Below are 26,895 nucleotides of genomic sequence, written 5' to 3'. Positions count from 1 at the left end.
GGTAAAACAACTACCACGACTCCTGTCTGTCTGGCGAGGTAACACAACTACCACGACTCCTGTCTGTCTGGCGAGGTAAAACAACTACCACGACTCCTGTCTGTCTGGCGAGGTAACACAGCTACCACGACTCCTGTCTGTCTGGCGAGGTAAAAGAACTACCACGACTCCTGTCTGTCTGGCGAGGTAAAAGAACTACCACGACTCCTGTCTGTCTGGCGAGGTAAAAGAAATACCACGACTCCTGTCTGTCTGGCGAGGTAAAACGACTACCACGACTCCTGTCTGTCTGGCGAGGTAAAACGACTACCACGACTCCTGTCTGTCTGGCAAGGTAAAACAACTACCACGACTCCTGTCTGTCTGGCGAGGTAAAACAACTACCACGACTCCTGTCTGTCTGGCGAGGTAAAACAACTACCACGACTCCTGTCTGTCTGGCAAGGTAACACAACTACCACGACTCCTGTCTGTCTGGCGAGGTAAAACAACTACCACGACTCCTGTCTGTCTGGCGAGGTAAAACGACTACCACGACTCCTGTCTGTCTGGCAAGGTAAAACAACTACCACGACTCCTGTCTGTCTGGCGAGGTAAAACAACTACCACGACTCCTGTCTGTCTGGCGAGGTAACACAACTACCACGACTCCTGTCTGTCTGGCGAGGTAAAACAACTACCACGACTCCTGTCTGTCTGGCGAGGTAACACAACTACCACGACTCCTGTCTGTCTGATGGAAACACATAGGGACAATCTTCCCTGAACAGAATCAAGCCTGTCTGGACTAAAAAGCATGCTCTTGATTGAACATACTGTTTAGTCCAGAAATAGGTTTTTGGATGGAGATGGAGAAATACAAATGAGTGCCTTTGGACTGATCTATTATTAGGAGACTGATCTGGTATTAGGAGACTGATCTGGTATTAGGAGACGGATCTATTATCAGGAGACGGATCTATTATCAGGAGACGGATCTGTAATCAGGAGACGGATCTGTAATCAGGAGACGGATCTGTAATCAGGAGACGGATCTGTAATCAGGAGACGGATCTGTAATCAGGAGACGGATCTGTAATCAGGAGACGGATCTGTAATCAGGAGACGGATCTGTAATCAGGAGACGGATCTGTAATCAGGAGACGGATCTGTAATCAGGAGACGGATCTGTTATTAGGAGACGGATCTGTTATTAGGAGACGGATCTGTTTTTAGGAGACGGATCTGTTTTTAGGAGACGGATCTGTTTTTAGGAGACTGATCTATTATTAGGGGACTGATCTGGTATTAGGAGACTGATCTCTCTGTCATGTTTCAGGTAACTCTGGAGTACCGCCCAGTGATTGACACCTCTCTGGACCAGGAGGAGTGTTCAGCCGTCCCTCCAGCCATCCGCTCCTATTGAGACCATCTCAACAGGAACACTCTGATGTATTACTGTCACTCTGTACGCTTCCAGCAAAACCCACCTAGGATCCATTTCACTCTATGACCTTCACTCTGTGTGAGGGAGCACTGTAGATAGGGAATTATTGCTTTCTCACATGCAGTTTGACTTTTAACCCACCCAAATGAATTGTTAAGGTATTGTGATTGAAGTTTGTAAATATAGAACTATTTTATAATTGTCTGTTGTCCTATGAAGTTGTAGAGTAGTTTCCTATAGGTATGTAGTCGCCTAAATACGCCCATTCTCTGTGGCCTTCATTATTCGCTGATACCATAATATTAGGACTCATAATGGAATACTGAATTTAAATATTGTGTAATCGCTGTAGTTCAGAGTGCTAAGACATCCTATTTCCTGTAGATGTCCCTTCAGCGTCGTTAACACACAGTCTTTAGTGATTCTCCTTTCAGGATACATTCATGTGTACAACTGGCGTGTGACCAGCAGTATTTCTGATGGGATGTTTGATGTCACTCTGCTTGCTACAGGTCCTGCACTTTATGGCAATGTTTAAAAATATACTCAACTATAGTTGTCTTTGTGCTATTTACTGGTGGAATATAGTGGACATTAAGACAATTAGGTAGGGGAAAATAAATGAAATACTATGTATGTTACCAAGAATGAATTTGTATTTGCATTGTTCTTATGTTCTGTGTATTATTTCAAATGTGTCATTAAACTTAGAAATTAAATCAATTCTACTCAACTTTTCTATTCATTTGACTATGTCTGACCATTTCATTCATGTCTCCTGGCTACCTAAACAGTACATGCTCTCCAGTTGTGAGTGAGTTGCTGTTATATGTACCACAGTGATGAAGTCCAGGTTACATACCAAATGCCACCCTATTCCCTATGTAGTACACTACTTTTGACCAGGAACCATAGGGTGCCATTTGGGAAGTAGTCAGGCTGAATGCACAGGAGGAGTCTTTTCCTCACTAGATGTATGGCACGTCTCAACAGGCATGGATAACATACCTTCTCCTTCCCGCTCCGAGGGACTGATTCTGCAGGTACGAGACTGAGCAGAGGATCACACTGTTGTGGTAACAGATTCTTAACTCTCCCATTGCAGGCCAGTAAAATTGAATAACCAAATTATGTTTTATTATTCATTGTATTACTTTTAAAATGTTAATGATTACTGTTATTATACATCTAAGGTGAACTGAGATGAACATACTTAAAGATGTTTGGTGTTCTTGGAATGGAAGAGATTACTGTTAGTAGCTTTTGCTTGGTATTTTGTAGAAAGTCTAGTAATCAAACAATCTTTTTCATATAAAGTAGCATGCTATTTCAGTCAAGTAATGCGGACAAAATGCACATTTGGATTTTGTTTGCTAACCAAGGATAAGATACTGTAAAGACACTGGGTTTATAAGTGTGGATATCTGATATCGATGCTTTTGCGGCACAGTCGATAGCGCGCTGGGCTTCGTGCTCGAAGGTTGAGGGTTCGAGACCTGCTTCCCTGCCTGTTTCATTACAATACAATTAATTATGCGCACTCATTGAATCAAATAATCTGAATGTTTGATAGATTGGGGTGTGTATACCAGGGTATACCAGAGAGTAGCAGTTGTATTAAATAGGTTTAAAAGATACTTTGAGTTAACATTCTGAGTAGATCCCTATAGCCTCTAGCATGGTTTGTTATCAGCTACCTTTAGACAGTGTTTCCCTCACCTGGGAGGTTTTACTCTGGAAACAGAATGTCTTAGGTACAGGGCTGTCAGCCCAGCATTACACTGTTCTTTGTTGCAATCAGTTCAACCAGAAACCCTTACTGTAACCATCCAGGCATGAGGGATGGGTAGACCTTTACAAAACATATGTATGTTTTACACAATTAATGTCTTTACTCTCCTTTGCCTGTAATTATTTTACAAATGACCTAAACCATGTAACAGACGATCAGTTGAAAGACCACGGAACAGAGGATCAGTTGAAAGACCATGTGACAAAGGATCATTTGAAAGACCATGGAACAGAGGATCATTTGAAAGACCATGGAACAGAGGATCAGTTGAAAGACCATGGAACAGACGATCAGTTGAAAGACCACGGAGCAGAGGATCAGTTGAAAGACCACGGAACAGAGGATCAGTTGAAAGACCAGGTAACAGACGATCAGTTGAAAGACCATGGAACAGACGATCAGTTGAAAGACCATGTAACAGAGGATCAGTTGAAAGACCATGTAACAGACGATCAGTTGAAAGACCATGTAACAGAGGATCAGTTGAAAGACCATGTAACAGACGATCAGTTGAAAGACCATGTAACAGACGATCAGTTGAAAGACCATGTAACAGAGGATCAGTTGAAAGACCATGGAACAGACGATCAGTTGAAAGACCATGGAACAGACGATCAGTTGAAAGACCATGTAACAGAGGATCAGTTGAAAGACCATGGAACAGACAATCAGTTGAAAGACCACGGAACAGAGGATCAGTTGAAAGACCATGGAACATACAGTTTCAAACAATAACCTGCCTTCGTATACCACCAGAAGTGTCTGGCTATATTCCTCAGAAAATATAGAACAGTAATCATTTTGGGGGTGTTTATATTTGTCCTGTTACACACAGTGTACTGGAAAGGTGTTTGTTCCATATCCCAACTCCCGCTGAGATACCCGCAGGGAGTGGGGTCACGGCCAGGGTCACCATATCTCAACTCCCCCTGAGACCCCCGTAGGAAGTGGGGTCAAGGCCAGGGTCACCATATCCCAACTCCCCCTGAGACCCCCGTAGGAAGTGGGGTCAAGGCCAGGGTCACCATATCCCAACTCCCCCTGAGACCCCCGTAGGAAGTGGGGTCAAGGTCAGGGTCACCATATTCCAACTCCCCCTGAGACCCCCGTAGGAAGTGGGGCCAGGGTCACGATATCCCAACTCCCCCTGAGACACCTGTAAGGAGTGGGGTCACAGCCAGGGTCACCATATCCCAACTCCCCCTGAGACACCTGTAAGGAGTGGGGTCACAGCCAGGTTCACCATTGTACAGCGCCCCTGGAGAAATTAGGGTTTAGTGTCTTGCTCAAGGACACAGTGATAGATTTTTCACTTTGTCAGCTCCTGTATTCGAATGAGCGACCTTTTGGTTACTGGCCCAACGCTCTAACCTCGAGGGCTACCTGCCACATTTATTACTTTCCAAACCGTAGTTAATTAGGCTTATAAAACTAAACCTTTTCCTTTTCTGTGTAGACAGTCTTATACAGATCGGACACCTGTTCCCCTCCACACACAGAGGCATCATGGCAGGAGTACTGAAGGCTTTCCTGTTGCTGTGGGTCCTCCAGGTCTCTGCCCAGGACCCAGAATACGACCACCTGCTAGTGAGGCCCAGGAACATCAATGGTATGGCGGGGTGGAAGCATAGAGACATTGGCTGTGAATATAAATTACAAGAGCCATCAAATGTTATGATATGATTGATATACTATTTAGCAATATTGTAGATACATGTCATTAACCTATGTCTATTATACACAAGTAGATTAGTAATTGTGGAGGAATAATGGTGGATATTCATTAACTACTTCAAGCAAGGTGCTGCACATTCTTTTCTCACTCTCTGCCCAGATGAAAAGGACGACTGCTCCGTCAACGTGTACTTCACCATAGACACCTCTGAGAGTGTTGCTCTGAGGGAGTTCCCCTGGGGCAGTCTGGTGGAGGAGCTCAAGATGTTCCTCCAGATGTTTGTGGAGAGGCTCCAGACCACCACCCTCCGGGCCAAGAGGGTCCAGTGGGCCTACGGTGGGCTGCACTTCTCAGACCGCGTGGAAGTCTTCAGCCAGGTGGTCACTGATGCTGCAGTTTTCCTGGGAAGGGCACAGGCCATCAGGTACATTACTCAGCCAGCCAGTCAGCCACTGTCAGTCAGTCCCTCATTATTACTTACTTACTGAATCGTCTTCATCTCTTTTGGGAGTGTTATAAGATAATACTGAGTTGAGCACACCAATACTTCATAAGAGTTGAGCACACCAATACTTCATAATAAGAGTTGAGCACACCAATACTTTATAACAAGAGTTGAGCACACCAATACTTCATAATAAGAGTTGAGCACACCAATACTTTCTTAATAAGAGTTGAGCACACCAATACTTCATAATAAGAGTTGAGCACACCAATACTTCATAATAAGAGTTGAGCACACCAATACTTCATAATAAGAGTTGAGCACACCAATACTTCATAATAAGAGTTGAGCACACCAATACTTCATAATAAGAGTTGAGCACACCAATTTTTCATAATAAGAGTTGAGCACACCAATCTTTCATAATAAGAGTTGAGCACACCAATCTTTCATAATAAGAGTTGAGCACACCAATACTTCATAAGAGTTGAGCACACCAATACTTCATAATAAGAGTTGAGCACACCAATCTTTCATAATAAGAGTTGAGCACACCAATACTTCATAATAAGAGTTGAGCACACCAATACTTCATAATAAGAGTTGAGCACACCAATACTTCATAATAAGAGTTGAGCACACCAATACTTCATAATAAGAGTTGAGCACACCAATACTTCATAAGAGTTGAGCACACCAATACTTCATAATAAGAGTTGAGCACACCAATACTTCATAATAAGAGTTGAGCACACCAATACTTCATAATAAGAGTTGAGCACACCAATACTTCATAAGAGTTGAGCACACCAATACTTCATAATAAGAGTTGAGCACACCAATTTTTCATAATAAGAGTTGAGCACACCAATCTTTCAAAATAAGAGTTGAGCACACCAATCTTTCAGAATAAGAGTTGAGCATGCTAATAATTTATTCTCCTCGTCACCAGGTACATTGGTAGGGGTACCTTCATCGACTGTGCCCTGAGGAACATGACAGAGCAGGTGAGGCTAACGGCCAGGGGAAAGCCCCGGCTCCAGTATGCTGTGGTCCTGACTGACGGCCACATCACTGGCAGCCCCTGTGGAGGGGTCTCACGGGCCGCCGAGGCTGCCAAGGCAGCAGGCATCAAGATCTTTGTAGTGGCCACCAACGAGGAAACCATGGAGAGTGAGCTCAAGCAGATCGCCAGTTCTCCTGTGGAGTTGTATAGGAAGGACTACATGGCATTCCCAGCTAGAAACCGCCAGGCTGCTGTCAACAGGATAACTGACACCATGGTAGGTTTCATAGTGAAGCTTCCTTTTGTGAAGTGGAGTACGGATGTTTTTGTGCTGTCATGGTTGATGCCAAGTTGTGTCAGTGTTACAGTGTCTGTGTGTTTTATGTATCCTAGTTTGTGTCAGTGTTACAGTGTCTGTGTGTTTTATGTATCCTAGTTTGTGTTTAATATGCTGTAATTTCTTTCTCTTTCCAGATCAAAGAGGCTGAATTTGAGGTGAGTCATATGAAGCACTGAGGGATGTAGAATGAACAACAGAATTGTCTTTCCTCTTTTAAATATTTGAAACCTCATATATATATATTTTTTTGTGATATCCAATTGGTACCCATCGCTGCAACTCCCCTATGGACACGGGAGAGGCGAAGGTCGAGAGCCATGCGTCCTCTGAAACACGACCCTGCCAAGCCGCAATGCTTCTTGACACACTGCTCGCTTAACCCGGAAGCCAGCCGCACCAATGTGTCGGAGGAAACACCGTCCAACTGGCGACCGAAGTCAGCTTGCAGGCACCCAGCCCGCCACAAGGAGTCGCTAGAGCGCGATGAGACAAGGAAATCCCGGTCGGCCAAACTCTCCCCTAACCCGGACGACGCTGGGCCAATGGTTCCCCTGGTCACGGCTGGCTACGACACAGCCTGGGATCAAACCCGGGGCTGTAGTGACACCTTAACGCACTGCAATGCAGCACCTTCGATCGCTGCGCCACTCGGGAGGCCCATATTGAAACCTCTTTGACCATATCTTCTGTGATTTCTCTCTAGTGCCAAGCTCCTATGTGCATCCAAACAGAAGGAGCTGCTGGGCCGAAAGGATACAAGGGAATGAAAGTAAATAAGCAATCTCTTATTTTTATCAACCTAAATATGTATCGGTTTATGACACTTCATGACATCAATGTTTGTTTTGTGTCTTGTAGGGTGCGAAGGGAACTGGTGGTGCAATAGGAGATCCTGGACAGCCTGGACCACCGGTTAGATTAAATACACGATGACACAATACAGGACGTACTAGCCAATTATACTCAATATGATTTAACATTTCATTTATGTTGGCTTTTTTCCCCCTACAGGGTGACCTTGGTATCGAGGGCCCGATAGGTTTGCATGGACAGAAGGTAAGAGGAATGGTGATATTTCTAACTGTGGTATTTGTCTGTGCCACGGTGCTTTGATTGAATATGTCACACATTATTGACATTATTGACATTATTTGCCTAATTTACAGGGTCTTCCAGGCCTCAAAGGAGAGAAGGTAACATATTAGAAAAAATGCTCTAACCATTTGTTACTCGTGTACATACTACCACGCTTGTTATAATACTGCATTGCTGTCTGTATTTGACGTCATATGTTGTCATTGTTTCACAGGGAGATATTGGAGGATCTGGTCGAAAGGTACTCCTTTTCCATTGATATTAATTCATCTCAAGCATGATTGGTTCATTTTCTGATTTCATTAGATTGATGATCTACACGCTACATTTGGCGTAGTCGTCAGGATCAGTTCATTAGGACATGCACCATGTAACCAATTAACAATGAACAATTTACTCAATCGGATCTCGTCAGGGTCAAAGTGGATCTCCTGGGTATAACGGCATTGATGGCGAAAAGGTATGTCTTATTTATTTGTTTACTTATTGATTTAAAAAAGAATGTATTTAGACATGTCTAGTTAGTGATGTCATCTACTTTGTTGTTTTCCAGGGAAAGACTGGCACCATTGGGGCACCTGGATGTAAAGGAGACGCTGGCATGTCGGTGAGATAATGCAGCGACGTTGAGCATAATATACAGTAGGTGTGACTGTAACGTACTACATAGCCTGTATCACTGTGGTTATAAATGTCCTCCTCCACCACCTTTTGCGGTCTCACAGGGAGAAGCCGGTCCTGCCGGTGACTTTGGTATCAAGGGTGACGCGGGCAAGTCAGGTGAAAAGGTAGGTGGATTCTTCACCTGATTCCTGAATTTAGCACCTTTGTACAGTGTCCTGTTACATATAGAGTACAACAGTATGAGTCATAATACCCATAAAACCTAGCGGTCAAACAGGGAAATGCTTCCAATCGTTTATTCACCATTCATTTTTACCATAGGGGATTTTAGAAACACTTAAAATAAGGGCTACAGTTGAAGTCGGAAGTTTACATATACCTTAGCCAAATACATTTAAACTCAGATTTTCACAATTCCTGACATTTAATCCAAGTACAAATTCCCTGTCTTAGGTCAGTTAGGATCACCACTTTATTTTAAGAATGTGAAATGTCAGAATAATAGTAGAGAGAATGATTGATTTCAGCTTTTATTTCTTTCATCACATTCCCAGTCGGTTAGAAGTTTACATACACTCAATTAGTATTTGGTAGCATCGCCTTTAAATTGTTTAATTGGGTCAAACGTTTCGTGTAGCCTTCCACAACCTTCCCACAATAAGTTGGGTGAATTTTGGCCCATTCCTCCTGACAGAGCTGGTGTAACAGAGTCAGGTTTGTAGGCCTCCTTGCTCGCACACGCTTTTTCAGTTCTGCCCACAAATGATCTATGGGATTGAGGTCAAGGATTTGTGATGGTCACTCCAATACCTTGACTTTGTTGTCCTTAAACCATTTTGCCACAACTTTGAAAGTATGGTTTGGGTCATTGTCCATTTGGAAGACCCATTTGCGACGAAGCTTTAACTTCCTGACTGATGTCTTGAGATGTTGCTTCAATATATCCAAATAATTATCCTCCCTCATGATGCCATCTATTTTGTGAAGTGCACCAGCACTCCTGCAGCAAAGCACCCCCACAACATGATGCTGCCACCCCCGTTCTTCACAGTTGGGATGGTGTTCTTCGGCTTGCAAGCCTCCCCCTTTTTCCTCCAAACATAATGATGGTCATTATGGCCAAACAGTTCTATTTTTGTTTCATCAGACCAGAGGACATTTCTCCAAAAAGTACGATCTTTTTCCCCATGTGCAGTTGCAAACTTTAGTCTGGCTTTTTTATGGCAGTTTTGAAGCAGTGGCTTCTTCTTTGCTGAGTGGCCTTTCATGTTACGTCGATATAGGACTCGTTTTACTGTGGATATAGATACTTTTGCACCTGTTACCTGCTGCATCTTCACAGGGTCCTATTCTGTTGTTCTGGGATTGATTTGCACTTTTCGCACCAAAGGACGTTCATCTCTAAGAGACAGAACACGTCTCCTTCCTGAGCGGTATGACGGCTGCGTGGTCCCATGGTGTTTATACTTGCGTACTATTGTTTGTACAGATGAAGGTTTTACCTTCAGCCATTTGGAAATTGCTCCCAAGAATGAACCAAACTTGTGGGGGTCTACAATTTTTTTTGGAGGTCTTGGCTGATTTCTTTTCATTTTCCATGATGTCAAGCAAAGAGGCACTGAGTTTTAAGGTAGACCCTGAAATATATCCACAGGTACACCTCCAATTGTCTCAAATTATGTCAATTAGCTTATCAGAAGCTTCTAAAGCCATGACATAATTTTCTGGAATTTTCCAAGCTGTTTAAAGGCAAAGTCAACTTAATGTATGTAAACTTCTGACCCACTGGAATTGTGATACAGTGAACTATAAGTGAAATAATCTGTCTTTAAACAATGGTTGGAAAAATTACTTGCGTCATGCACAAAGTAGATATCCTAACCGACTTGCCAAAACTATGGTTTGTTAACAAGACATTTGTGGAGTGGTTGAAAAACGAGTTTTAATGACTCCAACCTAAGTGTATGTAAACTTCCGACTTCAACTGTATGTTTTGTGTAGGCTTACCCTGGCGTGAAGTTTTGATAACCGTGTAAATCTCTCTAAGACAAGGTGACTTTTATCAATATATTCGCCTGTATTTACCCCCCCCCCCCAAAAAAATGAAATGCTAATGAGCTGCTGTCACGAGAATTATGTTCTCGATGTTCATAAACCCGATTCAATTAACTACTCAGCCTGAAACCCAGGATTTGTAGGAAACTGGTTGAAATGAATCAGACGGAGGCCCAGCTACTATAGTCAGAAAATGTATTTACGAGAGCGCTCCTGTGCATATACAATGATGTTCCCTTTTATAACATTCTCTTAACATACGCACATACATACACACTAACATTAGGAGAGCTATCTACTTCTCTACAATTCTCACCACAGTTGATCACTACCCAGCTGACAGTTCCAGTCCCCCCCAGATAAGGGAAACCTGGAGGGGCTCTCGCTGTCTTGTCTTATCTCCCCAGAGTTATAGCCGGGTCGGTTCAAACATAGGTTAAGGCTCCTCTTTGTTTTCTTTCGGGACACACATACATTCCTCTTATCTGGACCGGTGTTTATTATTGTTCATTTCTCCTTGTCCATGCTACATAACCTCTAATCCCTAATGGTTAAGTTTCCGGGTAGAACTATTTAATCATTTATCTTAAACCTTTATAAAATCTTTTAACAGCTGCTAATGTGGCTATAATAAAGAACCACAAATGCCATGATGCTGATCTGGACGAGACTGCCAAATCGAGGCAAAGGTAAGAATCTCTGGATGCACTATCTAATCTTAGCTAAATTTTGTAATAAATAAATTGATAAAATGTCTTTAAATGTACAATTATGTGGACTATCTTGTGCAAGTTTTACATTTACACAATACCTGTTAAAAGGTGTCAGCTAGAGATGACTTCCAAGAGCTTGCAGGGATTTGTAGTCTTGCATGATGTCTACTTTGATGCTAATTAGCATTTTTGAATTTGCGAGTAAATAGAGCCGAATGTCCGATAGAGATTTACATGGTTACCAAAACGTCACGCCAGGGTAAGCCTACACGAAACACAGCTCTTATTTTAAGTGTTTCTAAAATACCCTATGGGAAAAATTTATGGTGAAAAAAATGTTGGAACCATTTCCCTGTTTGACCGCTAGGTTTTATGGGTATTATGCCACCTCCACTCTGGGGCTCTATAGGCTTCTTGAAACATGAGTCTTGTCCACCTGGTACATCCTGTATTGTGTTGTCTTCAGGGTGTTGCTGGGCAGAGTGGCAGGCCTGGACCACAGGGTGATGGTGGAGACAGTGGAGATAAGGTCTGGAGCGCCATCTGAACGACACGTTATCAGAAACACTATCAACTTGTAGTTATTTAGACAATGATACATTAAGTGTGCCTCTGTTACAGGGTGTTGCTGGCTATATTGGAAACCCTGGTCTGCCTGGGCTAACAGGAAACAAGGTACTGTATCGCTCAGAGAGATGACCACTATTTCAGTTGACTAACTAGGAGTATTAGGCTGCCAAATCAAACCACCTAATCATCTGCTTAAACAATATTTCTGTTCGTTAGGGTAAAGCTGGACCTGGTGGAAGTCCTGGCGACACTGTGAGTCTCATATTGAAGTCTGTAATAAATCAGCTGTAGACCAAGTGATAGTGTCTTCATACAGCGTTGTGCTCTGCACAACAATCACACAAGACAGAGTGGACTCACAACATTTACATTGACACGTTGTTTTGGGGGGGGGGTCTGGTGAAACATGAGAACATGTCTCTTTCAGGGAAGCAGAGGAGACAGTGGCAGAGCTGGACGACGAGGCAAGGCTGGCAAGAGAGGAGATAAGGTATCCACAAACAAACTAAAAACATCAAACAAGCAAACATCTCATCTGTTTTTACTGCATCACAATAGGAGAATCCATGTTGGTTGTATTCATTGTGTTGCATCTTGCAGGGAGAACTAGGCCCAGAGAGGGAGAATCCATGTTGGTTGGATTCATTGTGTTGCATCTTGCAGGGAGAACTAGGCCCAGAGAGGGAGAATCCATGTTGGTGGTATTCATTGTGTTGCATCTTGCAGGGAGAACTAGGCCCAGAGAGGGAGAATCCATGTTGGTTGGATTCATTGTGTTGCATCTTGCAGGGAGAACTAGGCCCAGAGAGGGAGAATCCATGTTGGTTGGATTCATTGTGTTGCATCTTGCAGAGAGAACTAGGCCCAGAGGGAGAATCCATGTTGGTTGGATTCATTGTGTTGCATCTTGCAGGGAGAACTAGGCCCAGAGGGGGGTGAATCGATGTTGGTTGGATTCATTGTGTTGCATCTTGCAGAGAGAACTAGGCCCAGAGGGAGAATCCATGTTGGTTGGATTCATTGTGTTGCATCTTGCAGGGAGAACTAGGCCCAGAGGGAGAATCCATGTTGGTGGTATTCATTGTGTTGCATCTTGCAGAGAGAACTAGGCCCAGAGGGAGAATCCATGTTGGTGGTATTCATTGTGTTGCATCTTGCAGGGAGAACTAGGCCCAGAGGGAGAATCCATGTTGGTGGTATTCATTGTGTTGCATCTTGCAGGGAGAACTAGGCCCAGAGAGGGAGAATCCATGGTGGTTGGATTCATTGTGTTGCATCTTGCAGGGAGAACTAGGCCCAGAGGGAGAATCCATGGTGGTTGGATTCATTGTGTTGCATCTTGCAGGGAGAACTAGGCCCAGAGGGAGAATCCATGTTGGTTGTATTCATTGTGTTGCATATTGCAGGGAGAACTAGGCCCAGAGGGGGTGAGAGGAGTTCCTGGAGAGAATGGAGAAAAAGGAGCAGCAGTGAGTCAACTTTTAATAAATCAAATGTAATCAATATGCAGGTGTTGTATTTTAATCAATACATTGAACTGTATCATCTTTTTGAATCCCTATCATATCCATCTCTTACCAGGGGGCACCAGGTTTCCCAGGGGTCCGTGGTCTACCAGGTGAGGGTGGAGAGGCAGGACTTCAGGTGAATACTGCCCTGAATAATAATAATAATACCTGGTAAGAGCAGAAGTGCTCCACTAACCACCGTCACCAAATATACCATTGGTTAAACAGGTGATATCTATGATAGGTGATGTAATGAAATTAGAAAATAATATTCTGCCCTGTCACCATCCGTGTCCATGTTTTCCGCATGTCCTCGTAGGGCTCTCAGGGGGATGCAGGGGACTTTGGCCCCCGAGGAAACACTGGAGCAGCAGGAGCTAAGGTAAGTTGATTTGGGTTCAGCTTTTAACACTTAAACTGCCGGGCCTCGATTCCCCCCTTACTACATCAATGAGCAGGATTCTGTTTTTACTGCAACATTCTAACAGTCTAATAAATACATTTCATAAATGCTATCGGAGAAAAAAAACATAATTTCGTTGTGTTTCTGAAGGTCTTGGGTAACATTAGAATACAGATTTGGTTTTTCTTCTTCAAAGAACACAATAGCATTATAATTAGTGTGTTACTGTAGGTGATCTGCTGCTGCCTGCACATGTGTGGAGAGCAAAGGAAACACAATAGCATTATCATTAGTGTTACTGTAGGTGATCTCCTGCTGCATGCACATGTGTGGAGAGCAAAGGAAACACAATAGCATTATAATTAGTGTGTTACTGTAGGTGATCTGCTGCTGCATGCACATGTGTGGAGAGCAAAGGAAAAGCAGGTCATCTTGGTAAAAGTGATATTTTGGAAATAGAGCTCATCTCTCAAATTTTAAAGAGTTATTTAGAATCTGCTCTTTCTGATACTAAATATAAATCAGAACGTCTTACCTGCATATAACTCTGTAGGAGTATTTGGAAAAAAGTCACTTTTTGTCACTGCGGGGGGAAAAAATGACATGTCCTCTAAAAGGGTAGGTAACATAAACATAACAACATGAATCATGTGGATTTGTATCAGACCTCAGGATAAGACCCATATGCAGACAGTTTGAGTAACAGATGTTTATTAACAAAACATGGGGCAGGCAGACGACGGGTCAAGGGCAGGCAGAGGTCAGTAATCCAGGGCAGTGTCAGACAGGTATAGAACGGCAGCCAGGCTCAGGGTCAGGGCAGGCAGAGGTCAGTAATCCATGGCAGTGTCAGAAAGGTATAGAACGGCAGCCAGGCTCAGGGTCAGGGCAGGCAGAGGTCAGTAATCCAGGGCAGTGTCAGAAAGGTATAGAACGGTAGGCTCATGGTCAGGGCAGGCAGAGGTCAGTAATCCAGGGCAGTGTCAGAAAGGTATAGAACGGCAGGCAGGCTCAGGGTCAGGGCAGGCAGAGGTCAGTAATCCAGGGCAGTGTCAGACAGGTATAGAACGGCAGGCTCAGGGTCAGGGCAGGCAGAGGTCAGTAATCCAGGGCAGTGTCAGAAAGGTATAGAACGGCAGCCAGGCTCTGGGTCAGGGCAGGCAGAGGTCAGTAGTCCAGGGCAGTGTCAGAAAGGTATAGAACGGCAGCCAGGCTCTGGGTCAGGGCAGGCAGAGGTCAGTAATCCAGGGCAGTGTCAGACAGGTATAGAACGGCAGCCAGGCTCTGGGTCAGGGCAGGCAGAGGTCAGTAATCCAGGGCAGTGTCAGACAGGTATAGAACGGCAGGCAGGCTCAGGGTCAGGGCAGGCAGAGGTCAGTAATCCAGGGCAGTGTCAGACAGGTATAGAACGGCAGGCAGGCTCTGGGTCAGGGCAGGCAGAGGTCAGTAATCCAGGGCAGTGTCAGAAAGGTATAGAACGGTAGGCTCAGGGTCAGGGCAGGCAGAGGTCAGTAATCCAGGGAAGTGTCAGACAGGTACAGAACGGCAGGCTCTCGGTCAGGGCAGGCAGAGGTCAGTAATCCAGGGCAGTGTCAGAAAGGTATAGAACGGCAGCCAGGCTCTGGGTCAGGGCAGGCAGAGGTCAGTAGTCCAGGGCAGTGTCAGAAAGGTATAGAACGGCAGCCAGGCTCTGGGTCAGGGCAGGCAGAGGTCAGTAGTCCAGGGCAGTGTCAGAAAGGTATAGAACGGCAGCCAGGCTCAGGGTCAGGGCAGACAGAGGTCAGTAGTCCAGGGCAGTGTCAGACAGGTACAGAACGGCAGGCTCTGGGTCAGGGCAGGCAGAGGTCAGTAATCCAGGGCAGTGTCAGAAAGGTATAGAACGGTAGGCTCAGGGTCAGGGCAGGCAGAGGTCAGTAATCCAGGGCAGAGTCAGAAAGGTATAGAACGGCAGCCAGGCTCAGGGTCAGGGCAGGCAGAGGTCAGTAATCCAGGGCAGTGTCAGACAGGTACAGAACGGCAGGCTCTGGGTCAGGGCAGGCAGAGGTCAGTCATCCAGGGCAGTGTCAGACAGGTATAGAACGGCAGGCTCAGGGTCAGGGCAGGCAGGGTGGTCAATACCAGAAAAACAAGGGCTAGAGAGAAACAAGAGTATGGAGAAAAACACACTGGTAGGCTTGATGAGACAAGACAAACTGGCAACAGACAAACAGAGAACACAGGTATAAATGCACAGGGGAAAATGAGCGACACCTGGAGGGGGGTGGAGACAAGCACAAGACAGGTGAAACAGATCAGGGTGTGACAGATTTGCATTAGTATACGCATGAAAAGTCCCAATGTAAAGTTACACCTCTCTTTTCTATTTTCCGAGTTATTACATAAAACAGATTCGAATTCAGTAAAATGCCAAGTCATGTCGGGAAATGCTTTTACGGGGTGTGATGTAATATGGAGGACCCAGCAAGCCAGCCTATTCCCTATAATGTTACTCCAACAGAAATACATTCAAATGTATAACTTCAAATTAAACCAAATAGTTTGCACTCACAACTACTGGTTTCAATAAAAAAAAAAATCTGCCCATTTACAAGCAAATACTTTATGAATTTATTGTTACAAATCAGCTTACAAGGCTGCAAGCCAACTAGCCTGCTAACATTAGCCCTACCAGGCTGCTAATGTTACGTTAGCACTGCATGAGTCAGCCAGTTGATATCAACACCTGTCTTACAGCTATATTAAAGTAAACCAAAGTTTTGGAAATACATTACACCATCTAACCAGTTATCAAATAATGTTACTGGTAAATGCAGTTAATTTAGCTAGCAAGCCAGCCAGCTGAAGTTAGTTATTCTATCCTGGTAGCTAGCCTAGCCAGATAACTAGCCTAGCTAGCCAACCAGCACAGTCGACATAGGTAAGTAATAAACCAGAGAACAACACCAACTAGTCTAGCACAGGCAGGAACCCACAGAACAAACAAAAAAATCCAGCAGATAAAGTACAGAGAGCGGAGACTTACCGATTTACGGCTGAATTAGCTACGAAAGAAGAGCCAAGGAGAGAGGCGCTTCAGAAAAAAGCGTGGTAGCCTACTTCACTGAGATCATGCGGCCCCCACCTGTGTGGAATCTAATTGGTTGTTTACATTTCACCTCCTCGTGATTGGTAGATTGCAGCTCACCAACACTTAGTCTGCACGGCTAGTGACTAACATTAGCCAGCTCGAGCTAGCTAACGCAGAGTAGATTCTCCATTAGAGGTTGAGAAAATAGTTAATAAATATGAAAAATCCCCTAAAATAACTGTTTGTAGTTATAGGAAACAAGTTTAAAAAAAAATGTGTGTATATATATATATATATATATATACACTGCTCAAAAAAATAAAGGGAACACTTAAACAACACAATGTAACTCCAAGTCAATCACACTTCTGTGAAATCAAACTGTCCACTTAGGAAGCAACACTGATTGACAATAAATTTCACATGCTGTTGTGCAAATGAAATAGACAAAAGGTGGAAATTATAGGCAATTAGCAAGACACCCCCCAAAACAGGAGAGATTCTGCAGGTGGTGACCACAGACCACTTCTCAGTTCCTATGCTTCCTGGCTGATGTTTTGGTCACTTTTGAATGCTGGCGGTGCTCTCACTCTAGTGGTAGCATGAGACGGAGTCTACAACCCACACAAGTGGCTCAGGTAGTGCAGTTCATCCACGATGGCACATCAATGCGAACTGTGGCAAAAAGGTTTGCTGTGTCTGTCAGCGTAGTGTCCAGAGCATGCAGGCGCTACCAGGAGACAGGCCAGTACATCAGGAGACGTGGAGGAGGCCGTAGGAGGGCAACAACCCAGCAGCAGGACCGCTACCTCCGCCTTAGTGCAAGGAGGTGCACTGCCAGCGCCCTGCAAAATGACCTCCAGCAGGCCACAAATGTGCATGTGTCTGCTCAAACGGTCAGAAACAGACTCCATGAGGGTGGTATGAGGGCCCGACGTCCACAGGTGGGGGTTGTGCTTACAGCCCAACACCGTGCAGGACGTTTGGCATTTGCCAGAGAACACCAAGATTGGCAAATTCGCCACTGGCGCCCTGTGCTCTTCACAGATGAAAGCAGGTTCACACTGAGCACATGAGCACATGTGACAGACGTGACAGAGTCTGGAGACGCCGTGGAGAACGTTCTGCTGCCTGCAACATCCTCCAGCATGACCGGTTTGGCGATGGGTCAGTCATGGTGTGGGGTGGCATTTCTTTGTGGGGCCGCACAGCCCTCCATGTGCTCGCCAGAGGTAGCCTGACTGCCATTAGGTACCGAGATGAGATCCTCAGACCCCCTGTGAGACCATATGCTGACACATGCACATTTGTGGCCTGCTGGAGGTCATTTTGCAGGGCGCTGGCAGTGCACCTCCTTGCACTAAGGCGGAGGTAGCGGTCCTGCTGCTGGGTTGTTGCCCTCCTACGGCCTCCTCCACGTCTCCTGATGTACTGGCCTGTCTCCTGGTAGCGCCTGCATGCTCTGGACACTACGCTGACAGACACAGCAAACCTTTTTGCCACAGTTCGCATTGATGTGCCATCGTGGATGAACTGCACTACCTGAGCCACTTGTGTGGGTTGTAGACTCCGTCTCATGCTACCACTAGAGTGAGAGCACCGCCAGCATTCAAAAGTGACCAAAACATCAACCAGGAAGCATAGGAACTGAGAAGTGGTCTGTGGTCACCACCTGCAGAATCCCTCCTGTTTTGGGGGGTGTCTTGCTAATTGCCTATAATTTCCACCTTTTGTCTATTCCATTTGCACAACAGCATGTGAAATTTATTGTCAATCAGTGTTGCTTCCTAAGTGGACAGTTTGATTTCACAGAAGTGTGATTGACTTGGAGTTACATTGTGTTGTTTAAGTGTTCCCTTTATTTTTTTGAGCAGTGTATATATATATATATATATATATATATATATATATATATATATATATATATATATATATATATATATATACAGTATATATGTTTCACCTTTATTTTTATTTTTTTTATTTAAAGTTTTATAACGTTTTCTTGTTTTTCAATCAACCAACAAAACACATTCCACGTTCACAGATGTGACAGACTTAAAAAAAAATAAAAAAATAACAATAATATTTTGTTTTTTTTAAACCTTGCAGATCAAGGTTCTTATTAGCTATTTCCAGCCTTAGCTGAGACGACAAGCAAATAATTAGTTTTTACAGCACCTTACACAACATGTATCTGCTCATTTCCCTAATCACCCCATTCACTCTGTCCAGTTTGAAATATAGTTGAGTAGTGGTGACCAGAGTCTATCAAACCTGGGCTGTCTCTTGCAGAGGTCATAAGTGAGCTTTTCAAGAGGAAGAAGGTCAACAATCTGGTCAATCCACATTTTAAATGTAGGAGAAGTATTAGAAGCCCACAATAGAATAATACATTTCTTAGCAAAGTATGTGATAGTCATAAACACATTTTCTCTGTCAGGATCAAGAACTAAGTCCGGGGGGTCATATCAAACTGTACATCTAGTATTTTCTGTGCAGCAGTATGTATAGGTTGCCAAAATCTGGCAATCTCTCTACAACTCCAAAATACATGCATATAGGTTCCACTTTCAGAGGTACATCTTTTACAGTTAGGAGAAATGTCTGTTTTCATTCTATGGAGTGTCATTGGGGTGTAATAAAATTTGTACAAAAATGTGTAATTAGATTCTTTCATTTTTACATTAGTAGAGGAGCAGTATACCCTGTCGCAAACCTCCGTCCATAACTCATCACTGATAGTCAGACCAAGGTCCTTTTCCCAGATTATTTTCAAAGGAGTAAAGGAGGAGCCTCCTTTCTCAGAAAGGAGTCTATAGATATAGGAGATTTTGCCTTTAATGGATTGTGCTGTGACAAGAAGGGTTTCAACTTCATTTAGCTGAGCTCTAAACCTCCTCTTGGAAGTAAATCAGGAAATGACGTGTCTAATTTGAAGATATAAAAAAAAGAAAAAGAAATTGGATCTTGGCACACTGAATTCACTGCAGAGCTCTTGAAAGGATTTCAGTGTAGTGGTTTTCTGATGAAATAGGTCTGAAAAGGTCCTGATTCCTAGAGTATGCCAAAGATTAAAGTTGGCATCACTCAGGGCTTTTGGCAAGTCTGGGTTGCATACTATAGGCGAGTGAGAACATATTTGGGAGGAAATGCCCAGGTATTTCTTACAGTCCCTCCACGCTAGTAGGGTGCTGTAAATCACAAAGGTTTTGATTATGTTGCCCACTTCACTAAAGTTATTAATGAATATAATTGAGCTTAGGGGCAATGAACCACAGGATTGGGCTTCTATCTGAATCCACATTCTTGTCTGTTTGTGATCCATGTTAGGATGTTGCGGATTTGGGCAGACCAGTAGTACAATTGAAGGGAGGGAAGGGCAAGACCACCCTTAGATACAGGTTCCGATAGAGTGGAGAACTTGATCCTAGGTTTTTTATTGCCCCATATAAATTTGGTGATGCTTTGGTTAGTGGTTTTGAAAAAGGAAACTGGGAGATAGCATGGGAGCATCTGAAATAAGCAGCATACCACCCTGCATACCACTGCTGGCTTGCTTCTGAAGCTAAGCAGGGTTGGTCCTGGTCAGTCCCTGGATGGGAGACCAGATGCTGCTGGAAGTGGTGTTGGAGGGCCAGTAGGAGGCACTCTTTCCTCTGGTCTAAAATATATCCCAATGCCCCAGGGCAGTGATTGGGGACATTGCCTTGTGTAGGGTGCCGTCTTTCGGATGGGACGTTAAACGGGTGTCCTGACTCTCTGAGGTCATTAAAGATCCCATGGCACTTATCGTAAGAGTAGGGGTGTTAACCCCGGTGTCCTGGCTAAATTCCCAATCTGGCCCTCAAACCATCATGGTCACCTAATAATCCCCAGTTTACAATTGGCTCATTCATCCCCCTCCTCTCCCCTGTAACTATTCCCCAGGTCGTTGCTGCAAATGAGAACGTGTTCTCAGTCAACTTACCTGGTAAAATAACGGTAAAATAAAAAAAAAAAATAAATAAAAAATAAATAGTTCAGTCTAGGGAGGATGTTCATACAGATGACTTTAATTCTTCTGACTAAGCTAATTGGGAGGGAGATCCAGGTTTGGAGATCGTTCTTGATTCGATCCAGGAGTGGGAGATAATTTTCCTTGAAAAGACCATTCAGATCTGGTGTTACGAAGATCCCAAGGTTTTGAAACCCCTGTGTCTTCCACTGGAACGGACATAGTGTCTTCATAAAGCTGGTGAGTGTAAGATTGAGAGGGCAAACAGTGGATTTGTTCAAATGTATCTTATATCCTGAAAACTTGACATACTGAGCAATTGTGTCTAAAATGGGAGGGATTTCTCAGGGTTGGATATGTAGAGCAAGACATCATCCGCGTAGAGCGAAATCTTGTGCTGCAGGCCGCCTGCAGAAACACCTATAATACTTGGATTGCTCCTTATCAACTCTAACAGAGGCTCCGCCCCCAACAAGTAGAGCAGGGGGGACAGCGAGCACCCTTGTCTTGTGCCCCGTCCCAAAGGGAATCTGTCAGAGTTCAGGTCCGTTAGTAGTCACCATGGCATTTGGATAAGAGTATAGGGACTTAATCCATTTAATAAAGTTTGGGCCCATAATAAACTTTTCTAAGACTGAGAACAGAAAGCTCCACTCCATCCTGTCGAACGCCTTCTCAGCATCCAATGAAGCCAGCAGGACAGGGATCTTCTGTGCGTTTACTTGATCAATAATATCAAAAAGACAGTGAATGTTATCAGAAGAGTACCGGTCTCTAATAAATCCAGTTTGGTCCGCTTTTATTATTTTGGGAAGAAGAATGTTTCGTTTTTTGGAGAGCAATTTGGTAATTATTTTGTAGTGGAAATCCAACAAGCTTATAGGCCGGAAGGAGGAGCAGGATAGAGGGTCCTTGTCTTTTTTGAGCAACACTGTAATTCGAGCTGTGTGCATTGAGTCTGGGAGAGCTCCGTTTTTGCAAAAAACATCCAGCATTGGTATGAAAATAGGGCTAAACTGGGGCCAAAAAGCTTTGTAGAACTCTCTGGGGAATCCATCTGGGCCTGAGGACTTGTTAGGTGGCATGGAGGTAATCTCCTCCAGGACCTCCTCAGGAGTGAAGGGGGAGTTGAGATACTGACGAATATGTAGCGTGGGCCACCTGACGAGAGCATACAGGTCGCAGTGGTGGATAGTATATGGGGCTTTGGTGACAAAATGGATGGCACTGTGATAGACTAAATCCAATTTGCTGAGTAGAGTGTTGGAGGCTATTTTGTAAATGACATCGCCGAAGTCAAGGATCAGTAGGAAAGTCAGTTTTGTAGCTCCTTCCAGTAACCACGAGCACAACTGTTCCTTGATTCTAACTGGCGGTTTTATTCTGTAGTTTTAGTCAGAATTATCACGTTCCATGAGAACTATAAAGTAAATTAAAATACAGTTAAGCACACTCCTACAACCTTCTTGTCTTACGAGTGACTTATTAGCTTGATATAACTCTGAAGTGCTTACATTAATAAAACAGTTTAAACCGGAGATAACAGTATCAGATTAAACACATGAATAAAGGAAAAATACCTCATTGGCTGCTTATTACAGAAGGGAGGAAATCAAAAACTTCACATGTATTATTCCTGGCATGAATTCACATTTCATCCTTAATTAATATAACGTTACCATCCTAACATACACACTTCAACCTTTACGAACTACACCCGAAGACATAAACATTTAGCTAACACAGCACGGGATTGCCTTCACTCCAAAGGTATGTTGCTACGATAATAATCCCCGCTATAACAGTTCTTAGCCACGTAGTTCTGCTTGTCCCCGCATATTTCCCCGCATAGCGAACAAACAAAAAACAACGACAGACTTTCGGGTTAATTGTCAGTTGCAAGTTTTACGAGGGTATGTCTGGCAGCATGAGTTAAGGATGCTTTGTTGCGAAATAGGAAGCCGATTCTAAATTTCAATTTGGATTGGAGATGCTTAATGTGAGTCTGGAAGTTTACAGTCTAACCAGACACCTAGTTATTTGTAGTTGTCCACATATTCTAAGTCAGATTCGTCCAGAGTAGTGATGCTAGTCGGTTGAAGAGCATGCATTTAGTTTTACTTGTATTTAAAAGCAGTTGGAGGCCACGGAAGGAGTGTTGTATGGCATTGAAGGTCGTTTGGAGGTTTGTTAACACAGTGTCCAAAGAAGGGCCAGATAGGTATACAGAATGGTGCTGTCTGCGTAGAGGTGGATCAGAGACTCACCAGCAGCAAGAGTGACATCATTGATATATACAGAGAAAAGAGTCGGCCCGAGAATTGAACCCCATAGAGACTGCCAGAGGTCCGGACAACAGGCCCTTTGACACACTGAACTCTATGTGAGAAGTAGTTGGTGAACCAGGCGAGGCAGCCATTTGAGAAACCAAGGCTATTGAGTCTGCCGATAAGTTAGTGACTACAACAAAGTTAAGTCTTTGACCACACTGTGTTGTTAATAAGGCACGAGGGGGTGTGGTATATGGCCTATGTACCACTCCTAAGTGCTGTTCTTAGGCACGACGCAACGCAGAGGTATATTGGCCATATACCACAAACCCCCGAGGTGCCTTATTGCTATTAGAAACTGGTTACCAACATAATTAGAGCAGTAAAAATACATGTTTTGTCATACCCGTGGTATATGGTCTGATATACCACGGCTGTCAGTCAATCAGCATTCATGGCTCGATTCACCCAGTTTATAAAACTGCTTATAGCACAAATTTGTGATATCTAAATTCTAACAACATATTTGTTTTGGAAAAGTCCAGAAAAAAAAGTTATTTCAGAGTTATTTCAATGTTTTATTCATATGCATTAAAAATGACACTGGACACGTTGCAACAGGCCTATGCATAATAACACATACCTGAATCTGACAATGGAAGGTATTTCCGTTGAGGTTATGTTGGAAACTGTACAGAGTACTGAGTAGGGCCCCCCTAAACATTTACTACGAGGGGAAATTATTCTTTGTTGACATTCCCTTGGTCACGTTCTTTTCTTAGAATGAGAAAGTGGTCTTACAGTGTTTTTGTAGTACACCTTCACAAGAACAGTAGCTGATGCAAAATAAAGTTCTGGGAAATGAGAGCTAATCAGTGCTAAAAATGCTGTTTGTCTTGTTTTAATTGGTAGGGAGATGGAGGAAGTGATGGATACAACTACCCAGGTCCCAGAGGGAAACAGGTTTGAGCTTCACCTGACTGAATAACAAAAGACAATTTCAATGTCTTTTGGCAATTGAATTGGATTGGTAATCCTGTTTTAATTAGTGCCATGACAAACATGCTAACTCAACCTTATCATCTCTTAGGGAGGGAGAGGAGACCCTGGTTTACCTGGACTGCAGGTAATCATATGTACCTGTTCTTAGCCGTCCATATTTAAAATCTGAAATTGTTCGACCCCTCTATTCACTACCATGTCTATATTTTTCGCAGGGCACCAGAGGTTATAATGGAGAAAAAGGAGCCCAGGGAACTACAGGAACAAAAGGACTGGCAGTACGTGCAGTATATCATAAACAGAGATATATTATATTAATAAATGCACTCGTTTATTTAAATGGATTTATGTATTTCTATAAAAAAAATGGGTGTATTGTTTTACAGGGGGAGCCAGGGCAAGAGGGTGTTCCTGGAGACAGAGGAGTGAGGGGGTCACCTGGATCACCGGTGAGTCTTATTCCTATGTACACATACAAAGGTGCATTTAGTTCTCATTTGTGATTAATTTCATCCACTAAGAGTCTGTCATTGGTCATTAAATGTTTCTATTGATGGTGTCTAGGGAGTACCTGGTACTCGTGGGGCCTCTGGTCTATCGGTAAGTAACAGACTTTATTTGTTCATCCTGATTGACAGATATCTTTCATATCCCTGTCTCTCTGAGAAATGCTGATGAATATTCTCAACTTTCAGGAGTGTGAAATCATGGGATTTGTCAGAGAAACATGCGGCTGCTGTGGTAATGGTTTATTTCCAGTTATAATGACAACCAATTTTCCTGTAATAATAAAAAAAATGCCCAAGTCTTATTGTTAACTGTCTCTCTGTGCAGATTGTGAAAAGGTTTGCCCTCCCCTGGACCTGGTGTTTGTGATTGACAGCTCTGAAAGTATTGGAAAAACCAACTTCAGCCTGGCTAAAAACTTTGTCATCAGTGTAGCAAACAGGCTTGGGAAGATGGCCAAAAACATCTCTGACGTCTCAGGTAAACTTCATCATACTGTATTATTACTACAGCCACTGTTTGAATGGATCACCAACATTTCTGGGAACAGGATTTAAAATTATATATTTTTTAAACATATAATCAATTTTATTCTCTGAACTACTGCTAACTCCCCAAAAAGGGTTTCGTCTGGGTGTGGTTCAGTACAGTCACCAAGGGGCGGTTCAGGCCATCAGGATGGACGATAGGGGCATCACCTCTGCGACCTCCTTCAACACAAAGGTCAAAGCCATGGAGTGGATCGCTGGAGGCACCTGGACTCCCTCTGCCCTGAAGTACACATACGACCATCTGATAGTACCAGGTCGCAGGGGGAGGACCAAGGTGGTGGCCATAGTTATCACAGACGGTCGCTACGATCCTAAAGACCTGGATAATCTTGGAGCTTTGTGTAACGGGGTGGACGTGTATGCCATCGCCATCGGTGATATGTTTGACTCTGGGGCAGAGAGGCAGAACATGGAGAGGATTGCCTGTAATATGGGCGACCGGGTGAAGACCCTGAGTGTCTACGCTGAACTTACTGCTGAGGAATTCTTAGAGGAAATAGAACAAATCCTCTGCCCAGGCAAGTTTATGGTTGCATCCCAAATGACACCCTATTCCCTATATAGTGCATTACTTTTGTCCAGAGCTCTATATAGGGAATAGGGTGCCATTGGGATGCACACTACATTTTATCAACAGTTCAATGATTTTATTTTGTGAAAATGCCCCGCCCTGACTAATGAACTACATTCACTTCTCTTCTTCTCTAGAACCAGAGATGATCTGTCCAGACCTGAAGTGTGCCTCAGGTGAAAAGACAACTTCTTTTTTATTTATGTTTTTACATCTAATAAATGGGGCTTATTTTTTTGGTGTTATTTTATATTGCACTAATGAAACTCCCTGGCCTTGAATATTTGTTCAGTTGGTAATGAACTATTAATGTATTTCCAATATATTCTACATATGTAAATTATAGACAACTACAGATGTATTAGAGTTTGAGTGATTATTATTAGAGTTTATGAATCAACAGTCTGTATAACATTGACTTTCTATTATTGTAAAAGATTTGAGTTTGGCTCCAGTGATCCAGCGCCCCGTAGACATCCTCTTCTTCATTGACGGTTCTGAGAGAACAGGGGGCAGAAACTTCATCAGCATCCTGCGCTTCATCGAGAGACTCTCCCAATCGATCCCTCTCTCCAAGGAGGTCTCTTCAGGAGCCCGCTTCGCCGTGCTGCAGTTTGGAGGGGAGCAGGACCCAGAGGTTCTTCTGGACTTCTCCAACAACCACAGAAAGATTAGCTCCCTGGTCTCTAATGCAGTCTACCGCGACTCATCCTCCACTCTGGGCAGCGCTATTCTCTACGCAACTGAGAACCTCGTCAGTAACCCTGGAGGTCGGTTCAGAGGGGTACGTCCGGACGCAGAGCTCGCCTTTGTGTTCATTACAGACGGAGTGACCTCAGACAAGAACTTTGCTGAGGGTATTGGAGCCATGAGAAGGTCCAACGCAGTGGGTGTTGCTATCACAGTGGGATCAGATATTGACAGGGAGCGGTTGCTGCAACTCACTCTAAGGGACAAAGCTCTTATCTTTAACCTGAAGAGTTTCAATGACTTGGCCCTCCCTGGGGTTGTTAAACACATGGCTCATTGCCTAGGTTAAACCAGGTTTTAAATATATTCAGGGCCCCATTTGATTTAACACTCACCTGTAGGCTAACTGAAAGACCCAGAACTGATTTCATATGTCCTTTATGTATCTTTTCTATAATTCGTTTTTATTAGACTACATTTTTAAAAAGATTTGTCTTACTAATCTAATTGATTAGTGGCCGCAATAAAGCTTCTTTTTTTTCCAAATAAAGATTTATTCTCATTAATAACAAAGGTATAGCATGTTCC

At 43.7% G+C, this 26,895-nt stretch overlaps 2 protein-coding genes across 2 annotated transcripts in view; both read left to right on the top strand.

Annotated features, from left to right (window-relative positions):
- Positions 1 to 2,149, top strand: part of LOC129856956 (succinate dehydrogenase [ubiquinone] flavoprotein subunit, mitochondrial-like) — a 10,034-nt gene extending 7,885 nt beyond the window's left edge. The window contains exon 15 of the mRNA XM_055924760.1: positions 1,319 to 2,149. Within this exon, the coding sequence (XP_055780735.1) occupies positions 1,319 to 1,405 (87 nt within the window). The 3' untranslated portion in view covers positions 1,406 to 2,149. The remainder of the gene's footprint in view (positions 1 to 1,318) is intronic.
- Positions 2,150 to 4,679: 2,530 nt separating this feature from the next.
- Positions 4,680 to 26,873, top strand: LOC129856951 (collagen alpha-2(VI) chain-like). Its single transcript, XM_055924746.1, has 29 exons — positions 4,680 to 4,827; positions 5,053 to 5,317; positions 6,291 to 6,621; positions 6,819 to 6,839; positions 7,388 to 7,453; positions 7,543 to 7,596; positions 7,696 to 7,740; positions 7,851 to 7,877; positions 7,994 to 8,020; positions 8,195 to 8,239; positions 8,333 to 8,386; positions 8,505 to 8,567; positions 11,638 to 11,700; positions 11,793 to 11,846; positions 11,958 to 11,993; positions 12,169 to 12,231; positions 13,148 to 13,210; positions 13,323 to 13,385; positions 13,569 to 13,631; positions 23,899 to 23,949; positions 24,077 to 24,112; positions 24,204 to 24,266; positions 24,375 to 24,437; positions 24,553 to 24,588; positions 24,684 to 24,729; positions 24,823 to 24,975; positions 25,118 to 25,564; positions 25,755 to 25,793; positions 26,055 to 26,873. Exons 1-29 carry the CDS (start codon positions 4,725 to 4,727, stop codon positions 26,654 to 26,656), a joined length of 3,042 nt encoding a protein of 1,013 aa, XP_055780721.1. The 5' UTR covers positions 4,680 to 4,724; the 3' UTR covers positions 26,657 to 26,873.
- Positions 26,874 to 26,895: the final 22 nt, after the last annotated feature.

Source organism: Salvelinus fontinalis, chromosome 6 (assembly GCF_029448725.1).
Source record: "Salvelinus fontinalis isolate EN_2023a chromosome 6, ASM2944872v1, whole genome shotgun sequence".
Classification (NCBI taxonomy): domain Eukaryota; kingdom Metazoa; phylum Chordata; class Actinopteri; order Salmoniformes; family Salmonidae; genus Salvelinus; species Salvelinus fontinalis.
This window is presented reverse-complemented; position numbering and strand designations above follow the sequence as displayed.

What these genes read in the sequence shown, in the direction of transcription:
- LOC129856951 (XM_055924746.1), top strand. Translation starts at nt 4,725, where the DNA reads ATGGCAGGAGTACTGAAGGCTTTCCTGTTGCTGTGGGTCCTCCAGGTC. An exon ending in TCAAAGAGGCTGAATTTGAG is followed by an intron (nt 6,840 to 7,387) that starts GTGAGTCATATG and finishes ATTTCTCTCTAG; the next exon opens with TGCCAAGCTCCTATGTGCAT. An exon ending in AGACCTGAAGTGTGCCTCAG is followed by an intron (nt 25,794 to 26,054) that starts GTGAAAAGACAA and finishes TTATTGTAAAAG; the next exon opens with ATTTGAGTTTGGCTCCAGTG.